Source organism: Dermacentor albipictus, chromosome 1 (genome assembly GCF_038994185.2).
Source record: "Dermacentor albipictus isolate Rhodes 1998 colony chromosome 1, USDA_Dalb.pri_finalv2, whole genome shotgun sequence".
NCBI lineage: Eukaryota > Metazoa > Arthropoda > Arachnida > Ixodida > Ixodidae > Dermacentor > Dermacentor albipictus.
This window is the reverse complement of record NC_091821.1, coordinates 182,003,752-182,025,587: the sequence shown is the minus strand read 5'-3', so window position 1 is coordinate 182,025,587 and position 21,836 is coordinate 182,003,752. Positions and strand designations below refer to the sequence as shown.

The window sequence follows — 21,836 nt, the reverse complement described above, 5'->3', positions numbered from 1 at the left end:
ATTGCCCCCGTCTAGCCTCCGCAAGCAAAATTCCTTCCCTGCGTTATCCCATGCCGGAGCCGGAGGATCGCGTGACGGATACGTTAGGGAGACTCCTCCTTTCTTTTTTTTTCTCTCGCTCCCCCTTTCTCGCGTTTTTGCTGAGTGGTGCGCTTCCGGTGACAGTCTCGCGCGCGAGCTCTGTTGCGTTCGCGCAGCGCACGATTTTGCTCGCTCTGCGTGAGAACACCTGATTAGCGGTATAACTCAATGCCACAGTCATGAACACTGAGGCAGACACAAGCGGATCAAAGAGCACGATCGCGCATTGGAACCGGGTAGAAAATGGTAGATAGTTTCGTTTTCTGCGCGCTCGACTGCACGATGTGGAAACAAGCAGACGAAACGAAGTACTGTAATGGGGTGTATTGAACAGTTCAGATGGTAGCGTCTGTTCGTAACCGAGAAGGCAGGTGACGCAGAGCAGGAACAGCTGGTTGCCCAAACGGCTCACACTCGTGCTAAGCACTGGCGATCCGGCTGGCCCACTGGTTGCACTGCAGGCATGGAACAGACGATCTGGCTGGCCTTGTCCTTGTGCTCTTCTTCTTCATTACAGTTGCCCCCGGTGCAAAAGCGGAGCCATCCTGGTGACTTACGACGTGGAGACGAGCGGGTCATAGAATTGTTTCAGGCGGCGAACGTAAACAACATCCCGTCCACGGCGGTGCTTGTCGGATGTCGGTATAAGCGGCTCTATGACATAGTTGACCGCAGAGGTGCGTTCGACGATGCGGTATGGTCCATCATACTGCGAGAGAAGTTTTGTTGAAAGTCCAGGCGTGGTAGAAGGCACGGACAACAAGACGAGTGTGCCGGGAGCGTAGTTCGGATTCGTAGCGTCGCCATCATGATTGGCTTTTTGTCGTTGTTGGTCGGCGGAGGTGAACTTTAGGGCTAATTGACGGCATTCCTCGGGCGGCTGAAACGGGAGCATACTCTGACGTGTCTGGTATATAAGGCAAAACCGTATCGATGGTATGGGAAGGACCGCGACCGTAGAGAAGAAAGTATAGAGAAAATCATGTAGTACTTTGTGTAGCCGTATTATATGCGTACGTGACAAATGGGAGGATGATGTCCCAGTTTGTATGCTCCGATGAAACGTACATGGTGAGCATATCGCCAAGGGTGCAATTGAAACGCTCCGTAAGCTCGTTAGTTTGAGGATGGTACGCCGTGGTGGTCCGGTGAACTATGCGGCATTGAGCAAGCAGAGCTTCAACCACCTGCGACAAAAACACACGGCCTCTATCACTCAGCAGCTCCCGAGGTGGGCCATAACGAAAAATGAAACCATGGAGCAGAAAGGATGCAACGTCACTGGCGGTCGCTGCACGTAGAGCAGCGGTTTTAGCATAGCGTCTAAGGTGATCAACTGCGACAATAATCCATCGTTTTCCAGCTGGTCTTAGCGGGAGGGGCCCGTACAGGTCAGTTTCCACACGGTCGAAGGCACGAGCAGGGCACGGAAGCGGCTGTAATAAACCGTGGGCCGGATGAGGCGAAGATTTGCGGCGTTGGCATTGCGGGCACGAGCGGACAAGCTTTTGGACAAGAGTAAACATTCCTCGCCAGTAGCAAGCTTGCCGCAGGCGCTCATACGTCTTCAAAACGCCTGCATGTGCACATTGTGGGTCAGTATGAAAAGACGTGCACATGTCGGAACGCAAAGTCCTAAAGATAACCAGAAGCCACTTGCGACCATCGGGTTGGTAGTTGGTGCGTCGATACAAGAGGTTATCACGGACAGCAAAATGGGCAGCCTGGCGACGCACGGAAAGGGAGATGGGAGATGCAGGCGAGCCAGAAAGGAGATCCAAAAGAGAGGCCACCCAAGGAGCCTTGTGCTGCAGAAGGGCAGCGGATTGGGCGAGTTGGTGTTCCACGGTAACAATAAGATTCAAACAGCGCTAGACGACAGGACCAGAAAGAGGAGGAGGTTCAGCGCCGTGTTTGTCTCCTCCTCTGTCTGGTCCTGTCGTCTAGCGCTGTTTGAATTTTATTGTTACCATGGATCCTTGTGCTGTTCTGATGCGAAGGTGTCGATGTCGACCGAGGATACCGCCTCAGTGGTGAAGAGGGAGGCCGTGTCGGCTGGCAGCGGAGAGCGGGACAGAGCGTCAGCGTCAGTGTGCTTGCGACCTGAGCGGTAGATGACGTGTATGTCGTATTCTTGAATGCGCAGAGCCCAGCGGGCAAGGCGTCCAGACGGGTCTTTTAAAGAGGATAACCAACAAAGGGCGTGATGCCCAGTAACCACATTGAAAGGCCTGCCGTATAAACAAGGGCGAAACTTCCCGAGTGCCCAAACGATGGCCAGGCATTCTTTTTCTGTGGCGCTGTAATTGCGTTCCGCTTTGGTCAGCGCACGACTGAAGCAACGACGTACTCGGGGTAGCCTAGCTTCCGCTGCGCAAGGACAGCGCCAAGGCCAATACCACTGGCATCGGTATGCGCTCCAGTTCGGGCGGTGGGGTCGTAGTGTCGCAGTATAGGCGAAGACGTCAGGAGACGGCGTAAGGTCACGAACGCGGTGTCGCATGCAGGAGACCAAGAGGATAGGTCGTTGGCGCCACTTAAGAGTTGTGTCAGAGGTGATATAATCGAGGCAAAATTGCGAACAAAGCGTCTGAAGTATAAGAACAGAGGCCGATGAAGGCGCGGAGTTCTTTGAGTGTCTTAGGTTTAGGAAACTCTGCCACAGCGTGAAGTTTTGATGGGTCGGGGCAAATGCCGCCTTGTGATACGATGTGACCTAGAATCATGAGCTTGCGCGTGGCGAACTGGCACTTTTTCAGGTTTAGTTGCAGGCCTGCGTTGGTCAAGGACGTCAACACTTGCCTAAGGTGAAGAAGATGCGTGCTGAAATCACGGGCGAACACAACGATGTCGTCGAGGTAGCATAAACACGTGCTCCATTTCAGGCCGCTCAAGTTATTGTCCATCATTGGTTCAAACGTAGCAGGTGCATTGCATAGGCCAAATGGCATCACATTAAATTCGTATAAACCATCTGGAGTAATGAATGCAGTTTTAGGGCGATCAACTGCTGACATCGGGACCTGCCAGTAGCCCGAGCGTAAATCCAACGAAGAGAAGAATTCAGCACCTTGCAAGCTATCCAGAGCGTCGTCAATGCGCGGTAGAGCGTAGACGTCTTTTCGCGTTATCTTATTAGGACGGCGATAATCGACGCAGAACCGAATGGAACCATCTTTTTTTGTGACGAGAACCACCGGTGTTGCCCACGGGCTACTGGAAGGTCGAATGACGCCACGCTGAAGCATGTCGTCCACGTGCTCACTGGTCACCTGACACTCCTTGGCGGAGACGCGGTACGGGCGCTGCCGCAATGGTGCGTTGGAGTCAGTGTCGATGTGGTGGCTGGCGGTTGACGTGCGGCCCGGAGTAGGCTGAGCGACATCAAAAGAAGAACGGAACTCGGCAAGCAGGTGAAGAAACTGGGAGTGCTGCTCGGAGGTACGGTCATCGGCAATGAAAGGTGTGAATAAGTCAGGTGATGGCGGAGCAGAAGTGGAAAGTGCACAGAAGTCAGTGAGCTCTGCATACGAAGCATCCGGCACGTCGTACGTTATAAACATGTCATCAAGATGCTGAACACGGCCAAGTGCTTCGCCGCAAAGAGCCTTCAGGGTTGTAGGAAGCGGATTGCAGATAACGATCGAGCTGAAACCGGCTGAAATGTCAAGCGTGGCGAAAGGGAGGGGGAACGTCTTTGCGGGTTATGAAGAGTTCCGAGGGAGTGAAGAGGACAGCGCCTTCAGAGATAGCGCCACATAAGACGGGAACAAGGGAAGACGAGTACGGCGGTATGGCGATGTCTTCCCAAAGGACTAGCTTAGCGGGAAGAGAAGTGGCGCCGACGAGGGGCACGTCACACAGAGGCGGTAATTCGACTTCAGCACGTGCACAATTGATGACGGCGTCATTTCGCGAAAGAAAGTCCCACCTCAGTATCACGTCGTGAGAGCAGGACTGCAGAACCACAAACTTCACAATATAGAGAACGCCCTGAATAACAACTCTAGCTGTACATGCTGCTGAAGGCTGAACTGGCTGTGCGCTTGCTGTGCGAAGAGAAAACCCAGAAAGTGGCGTCGTAACTTTTCGTAAAGCGCGAGAGAGTCGTTCGTTTAGGACAGACACGGCCGCTCCAGTATCAATTAGCGCAACGGTAGGGACGCCGTCAACAGTAAGGTCGACAACGTTCGAAGGCGGCATTGAAGGACTTGTACAGATCGATGGCGACGCAGTTCCTGCCTCTTGAACTGCGGCGCTTAGTTTTCCTCTTGCGTGGGTGAAGGGCACCGACGCATGGGGGACAACGAGCGGCGACGCGGGGAAGGTGAACGACGTGTAAGGACCGGGCGCTCGGCTGGTGGCCTTGTTCGACTGCCGACTAAAATAAGTGTCGTGGAAAGGTTGTACGTCGGCGTAGGGAACCGACTGCACAAGCCCATCAGAGTGCAGCGTGGGGCGGCGGCAGAGTCGTGCAACATGGCCGGGAGTATACCGCAGGCATAACATATGGGCCTGTTTTGCGTGCGCCAAGGATTAGCAAAGGCAGGAGTAGGTTGATGAACGGTATAACCAACGAGTATTATCAACGGGTGGTAGCGGCCGAGGATGTAGCGCAACGAGTGGTTGACGAGGAGGCTGCGCGGCGACGGATGCATAAGTAAGTGGCGCGGCGACAGGGTACTGCTGATGCTGCATTGGTAGAGCCTCAGCAACTTGGTCTTCAATAACCCGCCGGAGCGTAGGGGCGAGCTGTGTAGGAGGCTCTTGCGGCAGCGGCTGCTGACGTGCAACTTCGTTCCGCACGAAAGCTTGGATTTGTGTGAGCAACGGGGAGCGATCAGAGAAGACTGTCATGTAAGAGAGGGCCTCGTCAGCCACTGAGGGGCGCCTGGTCAACTCGCGCTGCCTCCTCAACTCGTCGTAGCTTTGGCACAAGTTTATGAGCTCTGCTACGGTGCGCGGACTCTTGGCGATCAACATTTGGAAAATGTCATCGGCGATGCCCTTCAAAATGTGCTTCAATTTGAAATTTTCGGGCATAGAAGCATCCACACGTTTGCATAGGTCGAGCACCTCTTCGATATAACACGTGAATGTTTCACCGGGTTGTTGCGCTCGCTCTCGTAACCGCTGCTCGGCACGCAACTTGTGGACGGCGGGGCGACCGAAAACTGCAGCGAAACTGGTCTTGAACGCGGACCAGGATTGAAAGTCGGCTTCGTGATTTTTAAACCAAAGGTGAGCCACTCCCGCAAGGTACAAGATCACGGCATTTGACTTGGTGATATCGTCCCATCGATTGTGCAAGCTCACCCGTTCGTAGGTAGACAACCAGTCATTGACGTCCTGTTCATCCGTACCGCTGAAAACCGCTCGATGGCGTTGCGGGACAGCGCCAGAGCATGCAACGGAGGGTGGCGTCGGCGTCGGCTGGGGAGAGTCGGGCATAACGGGAGGCAAAGTCCGAGACCGGAGTTCCAGGGTGTAGATGTTCTTGAATACCCCGCACCTCCACCAATTGTAATGGGGTGTATTGAACAGTTCAGATGGTAGCGTCAGTTCGTAACCGAGAAGGCAGGTGACGCAGAGCAGGAACGGCTGGTTGCCCGAACGGCTCACACTCGTGCTAAGCACTGGCGATCCGGCTGGCCCACTGGTTGCACTGCAGGCATGGAACAGACGACCTGGCTGGCCTTTTTCTTTTGCTCGTCTTCTTCATTATAGTACGTCCCTCTTGCTACGACACGGAGTAACAGGGTCGATGTGTACCGTGTACTTCGGAGTCTTTTGTTGCGTCGTGTCTGTTTGTACGAGGCACCCTGCATACGTTCTTTTATGTATGTTTGCATTGCACCTGAGTGCTTGCATGCACGTCTAAAGGCCCGTAACGACGGCGCGCGTGCTGGTAAGTGTTGACTTTCGGTGGCAGTAACAACAGCTACCAGAACGAACGTCGGGTGAGTTGACGAGTTGTAGGGCGGGCCGATGTGCCAAGTACGCGCGCTAAGACCAAAATGTATCTTCTTCGTTTCACAGTGGGGCCTATGGTGCTCAATGTTAGCGTTTTCTTATCTCATCTTTTTCCAAGCTCAAGTTGTGCTGCATTCGCCCACCTCTTGGTAGCGGGGTTGGAGGTGCCCCAGGGAAGGGATCCTGCGCAGTCAAGTACAGGCGCAGTCCGCGCCGTGTACGATAGGAAACGTATCTGAGGAGCCTTTATCTGTTAAAGCTGTAATAATGTAAGAGCATGATAGAAAAAAAAGACCAAAGTGCCGCGAATGCTCGTTGATGCTCGTATATTCCAAGACAAGCATCACTGCAAAGCATAAGGGTCGATGACGCTGGACGTGCCGTCAACACATGGAATAAAAAGAACAAAGGTGTGATAATAGGCATCAGACATACATCAATCAATTTAACTAAGAAAAAAAACTGTATTCACTGATAAGGTTCGTCCGTTTTTGTGGTATGTGCTACATATTGAGAGTGCAATGGTTCTAGGCTGTGTAAGCGGCGTTTCCCTTGTTTCATTTCTTTCTGCGGTGATTTTCTGCGTATGCGATAAGGGAGAAATAAATATGCGGTACATGTATGCTTATCTTTCCAGTAAAAGGTCAGTTCAGTGTCTAGTTTCGCTGCTTCCGCAAATGTCAATATATGCCAATTATCCCAAATGTAGATATCGCATCGAGTTTCGACGTAGTGAAATGCATTTAGTATAGAAGTACGGTTTAAGACATCCGGTGTCTGGGACCGTATGCGCCGTCCTCGTTATACTTGGTCTTTTTAAAACAAGTTTCCCAAACGGTGCTTTTCTTTTTCTCTTTTTCTTTTCTTCCTTTTTTTCTTTTTTTGAGAGAAAAAGCAGATGCTTAATTTGTACGCTGCACTGATGCGTAGAGTAGCTTCATTTTGTTATATAGCTCTTGTTATTGGACAGCGCTTGTCAGTCTTCCTTCACGTCCGTCTTGTTTGTTAGCACTGTTACCGTCTTTACGAATGAACGCCAACCAACTAGGGCAGTTTGCCGCATTACTACAATACATATGTGGTTCGCATATGCAGGCGTTGCCGCACTAAGGATCAAAAATGAAAGAGAAGGAATTACTTGGCGAATAAGTATGTGGTTCACATTCTAATGCAGGTATTTATGCACACACACACACACACACAAGCACACATTAATTACACTAAAGGAAGAAAAGGGGTGGGGGAGTCACTTTTCAATAAAAGTACGGCAGCATGTATCTGCGCAAAACCCGCCGTGCCTGCTCAGTGGCTATGTAGGGTGTTCGGCTGCCGAGCATGAGGTCGCGGGATCGAATCCCGGCCACGGCGGCCGCATTTCGATGGGGGCGGAATGCGAAAACACCCGTGTACTTAGATTTAGGCGCACGTTAAAGAACCCCAGGTGGTCGAAATTTCCGGAGTCCTCCACTACGGCGTGCCTCATAATCAGAAAGTGGTTTTGGCACGTAAAACCCCATAATTTAGTGTATCCGTACAAAATGGAGAAATAAAAAAAAAAGCACACTGGGTGAAGTGGTGTCGCACATCAAGACACAGTGAGGAAGGGGATGATATCAGAAACATGGACCAGACGGTTTCTAATATTCTTTGCCTGGACTAGCAAGGGGGGGGGGGGGCGGCAAGAGGGTAGATGAGTGATTCTACGAAAGAAAGGGTGTCGTGGGAAGGAAATACCATGCAATGATTTAAACTGTGTTACGCGGTGCTGATGAAGTTGACCAGTCAGGCTGGTTGGTGATTGCTGCTGCGCGTACTTCTGTCTCTCGCAGGAAACCACGACGGCCAGGACGTTGCGTGGTTGGGGGCCCAGAGTGGTGGTACTCGGGTCCGGTGGTCCTCCCTGTTGTTCTTGCTGTCAGCTGTCCTTTCTGCATTCTAGCGCTGCGCACTGCCCTTGACTTCAAAGGAACTCTCCTTGCTATCTCATTTTAGCCTGCGAACAAAGCGTTATACGCGCACTGAACACAGCGTGTAAGCAAGATGCCCACCGATTGATACTCAACGATTCACGCGCGAGGGGCGTGGGATAGTTGCAGTGTCAGTAGTCAATCAAGCTTACGAAGCACGTCATGCGCGTATATGCAAAGCAGAAACTCTAGCGCATGCATGTTATGCTTGTTCTCTTGCGCATTTTTATACCTGCCTTCGGATGTATTTTCTTGTTATTGAAACAGGGTGGCAATAGTTTCTCGCAGCGTCCGAGTGTATTTTTCTCTCTTCTTACGTATTGACCAACGAGCCAATGCGGTGATCGCGACTTTCTCGTGGATGGGAGTCGTAAAGGTAGGTAGGTCTCCTCTATTTTTGAATTTTTGAATTCTCTAGTCTCCACCCGGTCCTGATATTTATTTTCGGACGCATGCAGATGGGGGTATGCAAGAACCTCGAAAAATGTAGCGATTTAAAGATTACTACATATAGTCAACCATATTGATAGAACAGAAGGAAGTTTAATGCGAGGGAAAGTGGAGATGTCGGACGGAGCATGCCTCTCTCCTACTATACTATGCATTGTGGCGAATGGAAGTGGGAAATCAACCACGTTGAAAACTGGATCGTCGCCATGTTTATGACACACTTGCCGGCCATCCCTAGCTGTATGCCTTTCATAAAGTCCTGTTATCTGTGAAGATAACGGGTAACGTAACCCACTATTACATAGAATGTTGGGGAAGTAAGAAAGCACACACTTCAATGTCGATACGATGCTGTTCACCTTTAAAAAAAATTTCGGGCCGAATCATTCATATGGTGGCGGATTAGACAGCGAAGCTGTCTATCGCAGATACTATATAGCCGAACTCCGCGCCCAGAAACATTCTCTTGAATTTGGAACTTGCGCCGGTGAAACTCGAAGGAAGTGGCAACTCAAGCTTCTGCCTCTTGGACGCAGACTACTCGAACGACGTAGCTTGAAGCTTACGAGCGGCCTCCAGTGAGCGATTTTCATCGGTAGCTTGCGCGCAGCGCCGACAATTTAGACTCTCGCGCCTGCTCTCGCCGACGTTCTTCGGAGTCAAAGCCACTGACCGCATTCTCTGCTTTCGCATGGGCACGTTGTCGTTGGTTATAGTCGCGTCTCTGCTGTCGACGCCTCTCCTCGTACTCGGCTTGTTTCTCGGTAGTGCGCACAATGCGTGGTCTTCTCACTTTTCCCATTTTTGTTGGAGTTGCAACTGTTGCAATGGTCTACCTCTGCAATGCACAATCCCGTTTACACACCGCGGCGGCTACCGCGGCGCACATTCCCGTGCATACCCGCTACAATCGCCGCCCCGTTGTATTGAGGGCAGACGACAGCCGGCAACAACGGCGGCCAGCGCGGGTGCACTCCCCCACTGCGCAGGTGCGGCGCGCGGTGAAACCACGTGTCCTTCCTTTCTACTGCCCCGTACTATCGTTCGTTATATTCTTCGTTCGCTTTACGGACGTTAGCCAGCCAACACAGCAGCCCGATTCTCTGTCCGTTAGGCCATGGACTACTCGGTGACCCAAGTTGGCGTGAAAGGGGTTAGACGCGGACCGACAGACGTGCCGCAAACGGGCGAAGTTCCCAAAGAATGCTAATCGCATTAAAGAATATGAATATGAGATCCTGGGATCCTGCGAAAAAGAATGCTTGGCACATGTATGCCAATTTGAGCAAATGACACATCAGAGATAACGAAGCTGTACAAAAGAGTTCTGGCAACCTTCGTAGGAAGTACTAGGGGTCTGTTTGCTGGTTGTCTTTAGTGATGATTCATCACTGGCGCACTATAGTCGGATACAACTTTAGAAAAAAGGGGGCGTTTACTCCTCCGAGGCGGGTGCACCAATGGGCGCGCATTCTGGACCGACGTCATGCGCCGGACGGCCGGTGACTTCGCCGCTTCGGTCATCTGGGCGGGGCCTCCCCTTTTTTCTAAAGTTGTATCCGACTATAGTCATGCGGTTGTTTCGGGGCTCCCACGCGTTGTTGGACCACACCGTGCGCTTTCACCGCCACAGCCGTATAAACTCCTAGTAGCCGACTCCAACGTGGAGCCGATAAAACGTGATGTGAGAAACAAAAGTTGCAGGTTACGAGCTGCCCACCGTGGTTGCTTTAAGGCTTTGGCGTTGCGCTGCTAAGCACGAGGTCGCGGGATACAGTCCAACCGCCGACCGCGGCAGCCGTATTTTGATGAGGGTGAAATGCAAAAACTTCCGTGTATCGCGCATTGGGTGCACGTTAAACAACTCCAGATGGTAAAATTAAACCCCACTATAGTAGTTCTGATTATGAGGCATGCCGTAGTCCCCCACTACGGCATGCCTCATAGTGAGAACGTGATTTTGGCAAATTGAATTACTAAGTAAAAAAAAAAAAACACTGTGCAAGGAAGTGGCCGATTCGAGTGTGGTATGGGCAAGGTAACTTTCATTTTATAATCTTGAATCGTTGAGAATTTCATTTCGAAGCGACAATTTGGGACTCCGACGCAGGCTGCATTGCTAGCTGGCTGACATTTAATACCGAGCGCGCCTTCGCCGCATGAGGATGGTTGTAAGTGTCCCCAAGCAGCTTCGCTCTGGAAAAAAGAAAGAAAGAAAGGAAGTAATAAAACCGTTGACAGGTAGAGAGCGATTCGAGAGGACGAGGTGCTATTTTCCGCAGCCCTTTAGGGAGCACGTCTCGGCACTTTGGAGAAGAGGATATAAAGAGGCAAGAAGAGAGTGTCTCCAAGCTGTAAACGCGCCGCCAGCCTGCCGCTGTCCACTATGCGCAGCGACCTTCTCTCTCGTTGACAGGCACTTGGACCAGCTGCAACTACCAATTAACCCTCGCAACAAAGCACTCAATAATTCATAGACAGTCCATGGTGTGCGTCCACGGTGAGTACGAATTGGTCGAGCTGTAACGAATCGCGCTGCAACCAGCTCGTCTACGCGACGTCCTTGTGTGTGGCGTAGTGATTCGGTGGTACTGAGCCACTTCATGCTCTCCCGCGAAATTCGGTCCCCTGTGTGAATCCAGCTTGATGGCCACATGATTCTGCTGATATTATCTTTAGGGCCTCTCTAATTGCTACAATCTGTCGTCAACACATAGTAGACTGATCATTTGGGGGAATCCATAAGCAGCGAGCACAAATTCAAGGCCATGTAGTGTGTCTGAAACTGTGCTTACTAGGCTTACCGGTAGCCAGATTTTCCATCCAGGCAAAAGAGGGGTTAGATGTAAACATTTCCTCGTCGAAGGCACATCGACGCCTTGTGCTTCGGCGGTATACCGCTGTCGGTTGACATCTTTTGTCATTCTTTACATCCCCCGAAGAAAAATTTCGTTATAGTGAAGAATCGCCCTTTGTATTGCCGTACACAACATATTCGGAAACATGGCCAGCAAGAAGTCCATCTTATCGTCAAGGGTGCCGACGCTGTCCAACTGGTTACGTGCACGCGTGAGCTCGTTTCCTCCCGTTAATTTATTGAAGTGACCATTATCAGAATCTGTCTTCTTTGAAGCGACTGTCTTCTTCAAGTGAAGAAGCGCTGCAATCACGGCGCGCAGGTGGGTATGTCACGTGGTATTTTTTTTTTTTGTATTTCGCGGGCATCCGCAGTAAGCTGAAAAACACTAATACTTAATAGATATGAAGTTAGAAACTGTCTAATCGTTCGTTTTGCAAAGCGCTCTACAACTTTTTTAATTGGAAATTCTTTGCCTAACTTCGTTGCTTCAGAAGTTGCTCAATTAATCGACTAATGATCTAATTAAGCAAAATACAAAAGATATCGTGACACTAAATACAAAAGTGAGCAACACGCATTTTTTTGGTCGCGTCGTCTTGGAGCGCCTCGGCATATTTTTAAACTCGTACTAAAGTTAGCTGAAACACCCTGTATGTAATATATTATTACGCGAAGGACGAGTCAGTAAGACGAGCAACTATCTACAGGTTATATTTACAACAGCAGTTGCAGCGCTGACCGGTTAGATTCCCAGCGCGAGCCCAGTTCAGTCTTCCTCCTCATTTCTCGAGTGATGGCGCCCACGCGCCTCGTTCAAACCATCAAATACTACACACGCGTAGCAATATATATATATATATATATATATATAGATTTAACTGGGACTCAAAGTTCGTCAAGTCGGCTAAGCATGCTCATCGCATTAGTAATTTTGACCTTTATTTTCTCTGGTTGATCAATGTGGTCGACCAGAAGATCCGTCTAAAGGCAACCTTTCGACAAGCAGGTAGGGTGGGGACAGGTAGGGTGGGGTAGGGACAAGCTTAAACGCAGGTGGGAGCCACCCTAACGCAGGCTCCAGAGCCGTGCCCCTGCGGCAATGTACAGCGGGGTAAGACACGCTGGCCATGCACCGAGACACCGCGGCGCCTCGGCATTTGTGCGGGGAGTATTGTGTGTCGCTGTGGCGTCTGTGCATTTATTTCAGAGATAGTGCTCCTTGCGAGCTATAACGCTTGTGCATGTAGTATTGCAACGCTGAATGTATGGTAATGTAGCTAACTTTTCGTGCCCAATATCTGTTGCGCTGCGTTGCATAGCGCGGGGTCGCTCCCGGCTGCGGTGGCCGCATTTTGGTGGGGGCCAAATGCAAAAACGCCCGTGTACTTAGACTAAGCTGCACGTTAAAACAGGCAGGAGGCCGAACTTAATCCAAGTCCTTGGGTGCTATAACGTAAAACTATTCCAAACTTTTCTATTCCATTTCTGCAATCGGCCCTCCGCTATTCGTCAATAACTTTTTTAGACCACCCCCACTTCACCTGTCTGTCACTCGACGCCACGAAAACCGCGATAGCTCCCCATCTCATATGACGTGTACACACTGATTATGCATGATTTGACCGAACAAAAGAAAAATAGTTACTTCTGATTCGACGCCTTTTCGCCGTTAGTCCTCTGCAATTGGTCAAAAGTTTTCGGGCTGCACCCACTTCACCTGCCTGTTGCGCGACGTCAAAAAACCGCAATAACTCACCGCGTCAAAGTGACGTGTACGCGTGAAAGATACATTAATATGCCGAACAAAACTGAATTTTCTTCTGAATAGCCGCAGGCTGCCCCGTTCCGGAAGGAATAAAAGATGGTTGCCGCCGATAGTTCAGGCACTGGCTACTCGCACCTGCCGGAGAGCACGGGTTTATTTGCGTATAATAAAACTTCTTGCGTGACCGTGTAACATTTTCGAGCACTTTCGGCACGTTTACGACCTCGTTGTGCCAAGTCTTCTTCGTTGAGGATTCGTTGTAGTGTCATTCTTAAACTTCCGTTGCAAGCCGCCGCGATTTTCAGCGAGCCACCGCAAGCTAGTAAGGAAAAGTGGACCAATCGCAGACGCCGGTACCACGCTCTTCATCGGGTTATCGATTTTCAGTGCACTGGCTCGGCCCCGTCGAATACATCTCCACTTGAGCGTGCTCTTCGCCTCTTGTGAGCCAATTAGATAAGACAAGCCGCTCAGTGTAGGCAATGTTATTCGTCTTTAAAGCAAACAAAAGTGACTTCCTATGAACGAGGAGTGTGTTTGATTTGTCTGTTCAGATAACCCTGCGAGTAACGGCCCGGTGCTTGCGTTGGCGGTTACGCAAATTTGACGTCAGGAGATTGGAGTAAGAATATTTTGGAATAGTTTTACGTTATACGGCACCTTCACTGCGGCGTGCCTCATAATGAAATCCTATTTTTGGCACGTAAAATTCCAGAATTAAAATTATCGTGTGCCAGCATTGCACCGTTTAAAAATTCTGCGGTTTGACGTGCCACAACCGCGATATTACGAGGCACGCCGTAGCGGGGGACTCGAGCACAATTTTCACCACCTGGGGTTCTTTAACGTGCACCCAATGCACGGGAAACGGACGTCTGCATTTCGCCTCCATCGAAATGTGGCCGCCGCCGCCAGGATTTAAGTATTACAGTTTTCAGCGCCGACGAACATGCGTAGGGAGCGCGCCCGTGCACGCCCGTCCTGCATTTGCGGGGAGCACCAATACCAAAGGAAACACCCGGTCAGTATAACGACTACGTAACTAATTTGCTGATGCGTGCTGGTAGTACTTACCCCGCGAGTATAAAGTAATGGAGCCTCCTCCCGGTTTGGCCTGCATTCTTGCATCAGATAGCAAAGGTGTTTCTAGTTGAGGATGCAGTTTAATTGTACGACTACTCTTTATACAAGAATTAACGGTAACTATTCCTAAGTGACGTCCGATCGTTGTTAAAAAAAAACGGGTGCGTGGTTCGTTACTTTTGTACGTGACAGTGCCTGTATTCATATGCCTGTATTATGCCTGTGTCCATATTCACGCGCCAAGTGCGTGAATATGGACTAGACGTATTCCAAGTCAGACGTGCAGCGGTGAAGCGAGAACAGAAAAGGAACTTGCCTTTATTAACCTGCCGTCACACACTGAACATACATCCCAATGGCTGGCAACGAACGCGTCGAGTCAAAGAGCCATTTTGATGTTGCTGCCCCAAGTGGCGGAAGAGCTGCTGCTGCCGTTGTCAGTTAAGCGCGCCGGATGATAGAAAACAAGGCTGATGGGACCGCATGGCCTGAAACCCACTGTACGGTGGTGCATGTGAGCTTGCCTGACTTGTGTAACACGATGTGAAAAAAAAAGAGAAAGAAAGAAAAAAAAAGGGAAAAAAACGCCTTCAGCAGACCCAGGGTCAGAACAAAGGTCGGCCGCGACCCAACTGGTAGCAGACGTTGCCATCTTCGTCAAAATGCACGAGCCACCCATGCAGAGAGTTTCTTGAGACCGGGGCGCCTCGGCCGGCCGCTTGGTACGACGCCTGTAAACAGACCGAATCCACTAGCTGGTAACCATGCCGCATATGAAACCAACGCAGCTGGAGCAATTGCAGCCCTTAGCAATACTTTACATTACGTTACCAGGTAACATTAAATTATTGAATAGTTTAATTAGCAAGTGATTTCCACCGGGAACGTCCACGTAAAAAGGCCTAAAATCGCTGTTTGTCAAAGACGAATTATGAAAAAAAGGGGGGAAAAAGGAGCTGTTATAACAACAAAACAGGTGGTATATCCCAAACAGGTAAAATGAAGTTGAAAGTCTCGCTTGCCGGCCTTTAGTACAAGCGAAATGCCGGCGGGTGCTTTGCTCCTTATATAGTAACGTGTTATGGAGCGTATAGCGACTTTCCATAAACGACGTCGATTCCGCAGCGGCAGAAAACTATTTCTTGCAACGTCAATACCGCACAACTAAAGCGTCTGCAATTAATTTACAGGTCACGCGCTCGTTACCGAGCATCCAAGCGCGTATACGAGTACGAGGCTGCGAGTGTTACAACGTATTCGTGTTGAGCGCAATGGGTCGATAGCCTAATTTGGGCAGTTTTCGGCATGCCCAAACCCAGCCCGAATTAACTGTCGAGCTGGGCTCGTGTTATGCGGTTGGCAGCGCTAAGTATGTTGCCGCTGGCGATTTCAAGGGAGTTAATAGTTCTCGACTACTTGTGCCTCTCAGCTCCGGAAACGCTGTTTTCATTGTTGAAAACAAACAAAGTAACAAACAAAGAAAAGAATACATGTACGCATTTCAGCCGTGTTTGAGCGTGGATGCTGCGTGGCGCAAATACAAGCGCCGATACTGGGCAACGCCCAAGCGAAAATGCGGTCCAATTGCGTTCCACCCGTCTGTTGACTGGGTACAAGTTTCGTGCTGCCGCACTCGCTGACTGATGTTGGTGCACCCGCATTCCAGAGCTTCGAAGGCAAATCGCGGACACGGCTTGGATCGTATGCGAATTGCCTGCGAAGTAATTAAATGCGAACTTTTCAGCATTAGGTTTTTCTTTTAAGACATGAATCCTAAAATTATCGCCGCCAGCCGCGCCACCGACGAAGAGGAAGACAATACCGCGAACGGCCATCGCGGGTGGACGTTCGGTCATGGAGCTGATCGCAGCCGTTGTGCGGAGCGGCAACGGCTGCGATCAGCTCTTTAATAAATGTGGCCGCGGTCGCCTTCACGACGACATCAGCACCCTGTTTACATAGAAAGGATGGGCTTTTGTTGACAGTATATGCTGCTCTATCGCGGGGCTTCTTTTTCGACGGCCGCATAGGGAAAATGACTTATCGGCTGAAATGATGAACTGTTTGTAGAACGAGTAATGTAGCTATAGAGCCGACGTATCGACAAGGGGACTTCTCTTGGTCAGGACAGCAGTTCGCTCCTTGTCTGTGCTTTGGCTGCAGCTACAATCCTCGTTCGACCACGGTTCATCACTTCAAGCTTCCTGCTTCGTGTGAATTTCTGTCCTTTTCGGTCGTCTGAAGTGGCATCTTCAGTTCACCTCCACTGCCATCGCACTCTTGCGCGGCTGCTGGGTGGTTAAGGAGGAGGTCGTCATTGCCAATTCAGACAAGCCGAAACGATGGTACAGGTTATTGTCGGCAAATCAAATAGAGTAGCATCACCGAGTAAAGAAAAAAGAAAGAAAGAAAGAAAAAATCTGTAATTTGGTATGTGGAGCTGATATGTGAAATTATTCCGATTAAGGAGGACACAGTATGGGTACATTCATGATCGCCTTTGCGGAGGCGCTGCCTTTTCGTGCGATTCCGTATTCGATCGCCGTTAACGCTAACATTTACGAAACATACTTACGCCTTCAAAGCTGACGTGCCTAATCATTTAGACTGCATAGGTAGGTTCAAGCACCAGTTAAGGGGAACAATGACTTTTTACGTATAATTACTTTCAGCGAGGAAATGCTTAGTCCCTAGGCACGTTGAATCTCCCCATCAAATTATTCTCTAAATTATTATCTCACTTTGCGAGGGAGGCTAAACTGATGACTTGATCAACTGTGGCGTGTGTGACAAACCTCATCAGTGTACGGGTCATAGAAGGTGTCGAAGACAGGCAACTCGCAGTGCTGCTCCAAGGGGCAGGCTGCATCAAGGTGACTGGCTAAAGGGGCCAGCTCCTTGACGCTGTCATTCCCCGACGGCTCCGGCATGTTCGTGGGCGCCACCAGGGTGACGTGCGCCTGATGCTTAGCGGGCTCGACCAGGTTGTCGTGCGTCATAGGGTTCGCTGATGCTGAAGCGTTCCTGGACTGTGGAATGCTCAGTACTGGCATGTTCGCGGATGCCGGAAGCTTTTCGGCCGCCAACAGGTTCGTGGTCGCCGGAAGGTTCGCGGGCGCCGGAAAGTTGGGTGCCGGCTGCAGGTTGCCGGGCTTCGGCAGACTGGCGGGCTTCGGCAGGTTCGGGGGCCCCGTAGGGTTCGCGGTTGCTGGAAGAATCCTGGGGTTTGGATTGTTGCATGCTTGCATGTTCGCAGATACCAGAATCTTTTCGGGTGCCAGTAGTTTCGCCGTAACTGGAATGTTTGTTGGTTCCAGAAGGTTGGGTGCTGGTAGGTTGGCGGGCTTCGGTATGTTCGCGAGCGCCGGAGGTTTTTCGGGCTCTGGGATGTTCGGTATTGACTTGTTCACGGACACCGGTAGCTTGTCGAGCACCATCAGGTTTGGGGTCATCGGAGTGTTTGTGGGCGCCTGAAGGTTGGGCGTCGGCATGTTGGCGGGCTTCGGCAGTTTCGCGGGCACTGGATGGTTTCTTGGCTCTGTAATGTTCAGTTCTGAGAGGTTCGCGGACGCCAATAGACTCACACGTGCCTGAACCTTCACGGGGGACGAAAAGTTGGGTGCCGGCATGTCAACTGGCTTCGGCAAGTTCGCGCGCGCCGGAGAGTTCCCGGGCACCGAAGGTTTCCGGAGCTCTGTAAAGTTCAGCAATGGCAGGTGCGCGGACGTCGGAAGCTTTGCGGTCGCCGGCAGTTTCGCGGCCACCGGAGGATTCGAAGGCGCCGGAAGGCTGAGTGCCGTCATGTTCGCGGGCGCCGGGAGACTGATGCGCGCCTGAAGCTTAGCAGGCGTTTTAACGTTGGGTGTGGGCCTGTTCCCGGCTTTCGGCAGGTTTGCGTGTGTCGCCAGGCTGACACGCGCCTCAAGCTTAGCGGGCGCTTTGATGTTGGTTGCTGGCATGTTCACGGGCTTCTGATGGTTTGCGGGCGCCGCCAGGCTGATGCGCGCCTGAAACTTAGCACGCCCCTTAGTTTCGGGTCCCGGCATGTTTACAGCTTTCGGCAGGTTTGCGGGAGCCGCCAGACTGACCCGCGCCTGAAGCCTAGCGGGTGTCTTAATGTCAGGTGCCGGCATGTTCCCAGTTGTTGGCAGGTCTGCTGGCGCCGCCAGGCTGACCCGCGCCTGAAGCTTGGCGGATGTCTTAATTTCGGGTTCCGTCATGTTTACAGGTTTCGGCAGGTCTGCGGGCGCCGCCAGGCTGACCCGCGCCTGAAGCTTAGCGGATGTCTTAATTTCGGGTTCCGGCATGTTTACAGGTTTCGGCAGATTTGCGGGCGCCGCCAGGCTGACCCGCGCCTGAAGCTTAGCGGGTTTCTTAATGTCAGGTGCCGGCATGTTCCCAGTTGTTGGCAGGTTTGCGGGCGCCGCCAGGCTTACGCGCGCCTGAAGCTTAGCGGGTATCTTTACGTTGGGTGCCGGCATGTTCCTGGGTGTTGGCAGGTTTGCGGGCGCCGCCAGGCTGACCCGCGCCTGAAGCTTAGCGGGTGCCTTAATGTCGGGTGCTGGCATGTTCCCAGGTGTTGACAGGTTTGCAGGCGCTGCCAGGCTGACCCGCGCCTGAATCTTAGCGGGTGTCTTCATTTCGGGTGCCGGCACGTTCCCAGGTGTTGGAAGGTTTGCGGGCGCCGCCAGGCTGACCCGCGCCTGAAGCTTAGCGGGTGCCTTAATGTCGGGTGCTGGCATGTTCCCAGATGTTGACAGGTTTGCGGGCGCTGCCAGGCTGACCCGCGCCTGAATCTTAGCGGGTGTCTTCATTTCGGGCGCCGGCACGTTCACAGGTGTTGGAAGGTTTGCGGGCGCCGCCAAGCTGACCCGCGCCTGAAGCTTAGCGGGTGCCTTAATGTCGGGTGCTGGCATGTTCCCAGGTGTTGGCAGGGTTGCGGGCGCTGCCGGGCTGACCCACGCCTGAATCTTAGCGGGTGTCTTCATTTCGGGTGCCGGCACGTTCCCGGGTGTTGGAAAGTTTGCGGGCGCCGCCAAGCTGACCCGCGCCTGAAGCTTAGCGGGTGCCTTAATGTCAGGTGCTGGCATGTTCCCAGGTGTTGGCAGGTTTCCGGGCGCTGCCAGGCTGATTCGCGCCTGAAGCTTAGCGGGTGTCTTAATTTCGGGTGCCGGCATGTTCCCAGGTGTTGGCAGGAGTGCGGGCGCTGCCAGACTGACCCAAGCCTGAAGCTTAGCGGGTGTCTTAACGTTGGGTGCCGGCATGTTCCTGGGTGTCGGCGGGTCTGCGGGAGCCACAAGGCTGATGCGCGCCTGGGGTTTAGCGGGCGCCGGAATATTGGGTGTCTGCACGTTCCTGGGTTTCAGAAGATTCGCGCTCGCTGCCAGGCTGACGCGCGACTGAATGTTAGCAGGCACCAGCCGGTTCGCGGGCGCCGAATTGTGTGCGGGATCCGGCTTGTTCAGCATTGGCGCGTTCGCGGACACTGAAGTATTCGCAAGCACTAGCAGCTTCGCGGGCACCGGCAGCTTCGTGGGCGCCGGAAGCTTCGAGGGAACCGGTAACTTCGCTGACTCCGGCAGGTTTGTACGCTCCTCATTATTCTCTGTCTTTGAGGCGTTCTTGAGTTCCGGCAAGTTTGGCGGCGACGAGCTGGCGAGCTGTGACAGATTGCGCATCGGCGAGCTTGCTAGCGATGGCAAGTTTGGTCCCAGCAAGTTTTCAGGCTCCTGCTGTGTCCGCGCAGGTAGGTTCGCGGGCGGTAAGTTCGGTGCTGGCAGGTTCGTGGGTTCCGGTTGTTTCTGTGCTGGAAGGTTCGCGGGTGCCGGAAGGCGTGGCGGCGGGTTTTTTGCAGACTCCGGGACGTTCGGCGCGGGAAGGTTAGTGAGATTATTCAAATTTAGGGGCGCCGGCGGGCCAGGCGTCGTAGGTGTGGGCTCGTCGGTCCGGCTGTCTAAATCCTCTGTCCATGGATATGTGGAAGAAAGAGGATGAAAAGGTTAGCATGAAGCACGCGCCCGTAGATCAGGCGGGCTAATGAGCCGGGCATTAGTTAAGAGCTTCCATTCGTTCCCTACACAGTGCTAGGCAGATAGTTTCTGTGAGTTGTGGTGCTTCCCTTTGTAGAACGTACTTGCGTATAACTTGCACGGTGCCATTTTGTACACAATGGGCAAACGTGTCAGCGAGGTACTACGCTGTGTATCTTAATTTTGTCGATCACCTCCCAGAACCTTTATCTGCAGCATTTCTCATCGATCTATATGGTGGATTTCTACAGTTTCCCCTTTTTCTCTGCATGACCATCTGCAGGCGTTCGTTTCTTTCACGTTAACAACAGAATCGAACGTTTCTGTACACACATTCTGCATCTTTTAAAGCGTAATTGCGCGTTGTTTAACGCTGTGCGGGCGTCTTATCAGGAACGCAAAGCGATGCTGAGACGAATGTGACGCCCCTAATCGGTAGTTGAATTGCGGCGTTTAACGTCCGGGAGATGCACAATGAGCTATTGAGGAATGCTGCAGTGAAGGGCTCTGAATTAATCCTGACCACCTAGATTTCTTTAGCGTGCACCCAAAGCACGGTACACGAGCGTTTTCTGTATTCCAGCCTCATCTAAATGCTATACCGACGCGGCCGGGATTCCAGCCCGTGATCTCTTGCTCAACTGCAGAACCTGATAGGTATGCATTGGGCGCGTATACAGCACTAATGAACGAGAATTCACTTTATTCATATTAATGGTGGTCATGATGTGTGACAAAATTGCACCCTGTCTTTTGTACGGCTTCAAGAGGTTAGAAAAAGCAAGGAAGAAAGTGTTGCACTATTTGCGTCACATTAAGCCGTTGAAATTGCGAGCAGTGTAATTATCGCATCATAGAGCTGAAAGGAGTTGCTGATCGGTCCCGATAACGAACAATTATAGCATACGCGCTTTCTGTGAAGGGGGGCCCAGAGGAGCAGTATAGTCGTATATTGCTGACTAGAAAGTAGGTCTTGGTTCTAACTGTAACAAAAATTGAGACCCTTGGTTCCTCTTTTCTCGCTCATTGCATCGCGATGGGCTCGACTTCGACAGCCTTGGTGCCGTGAGGCAGCATACGAGAGTTTACTGGCCAGTTACCTGCTCATAAAGTACGCGTACTATACGAAACGTATGCGGTTGAAAGGATGTTCCACATCCGCCGCGATGGCCGTGATGTGACGCTGGCTAACACTCCTAGATGTAATACTAACACGTTCACGAAAACTCGAGAAAGTGAACGGGGCCACTTCATTGGCAGATGATCGCACTTGTGATGCGGCAGATATGGCTTCGGCTTCCACATGCGGCAAGTTGTCTCGTCCACTTTCATTTATTTTATTTTCTAAAGGTGTTTATTAGGCAGAGCTCGGAGCAGCGCAACGTCGACGGGCAGGGCAGTCACCACTTCCAAGCACGAGAGCCGTTGCTGAGCATGAGCGCTCGACCCACTACTGTTTAGAGCCAGTAGCGCTGAACCCACTAGCCGTCTCTATTCGCTACAATCACCCCCCCCCCCCCCCCCCCCGGGAGCGAGAAGGGAGCCGTCCGGCGACCTAACAGCTCGTCACGATGAGCGGGTCGTAGTAAGGCTTTAAACGGTCGACATGGACAATGTCTCGTCCACGG

At 51.8% G+C, this 21,836-nt stretch overlaps 2 protein-coding genes across 6 annotated transcripts in view; one reads left to right on the top strand and one right to left on the bottom strand.

The window, feature by feature from the left end:
* LOC139053133 (sulfhydryl oxidase 1-like) overlaps positions 1-8,302 on the top strand; it is a 140,147-nt gene extending 131,845 nt beyond the window's left edge. Inside the window, exon 11 of the mRNA XM_070530285.1 lies at positions 7,884-8,302. Coding sequence (XP_070386386.1) covers positions 7,884-7,993 — 110 coding nt within the window. The 3' untranslated portion in view covers positions 7,994-8,302. The remainder of the gene's footprint in view (positions 1-7,883) is intronic.
* Positions 8,303-14,468: 6,166 nt separating this feature from the next.
* The window catches only part of LOC139053105 (proline-rich protein 36-like), a 49,819-nt gene continuing 42,451 nt past the window's right edge, over positions 14,469-21,836 (bottom strand). For all 5 annotated transcript variants that reach the window (XM_070530263.1, XM_070530265.1, XM_070530276.1 and 2 more), the window contains 2 exons: positions 16,975-20,141; positions 14,469-14,910 (listed from right to left, as the gene is read on the bottom strand). In XM_070530263.1, the coding sequence (XP_070386364.1) occupies positions 14,785-14,910; positions 16,975-20,141 (3,293 nt within the window). In that variant the 3' untranslated portion in view covers positions 14,469-14,784. The remainder of the gene's footprint in view (positions 14,911-16,974; positions 20,142-21,836) is intronic.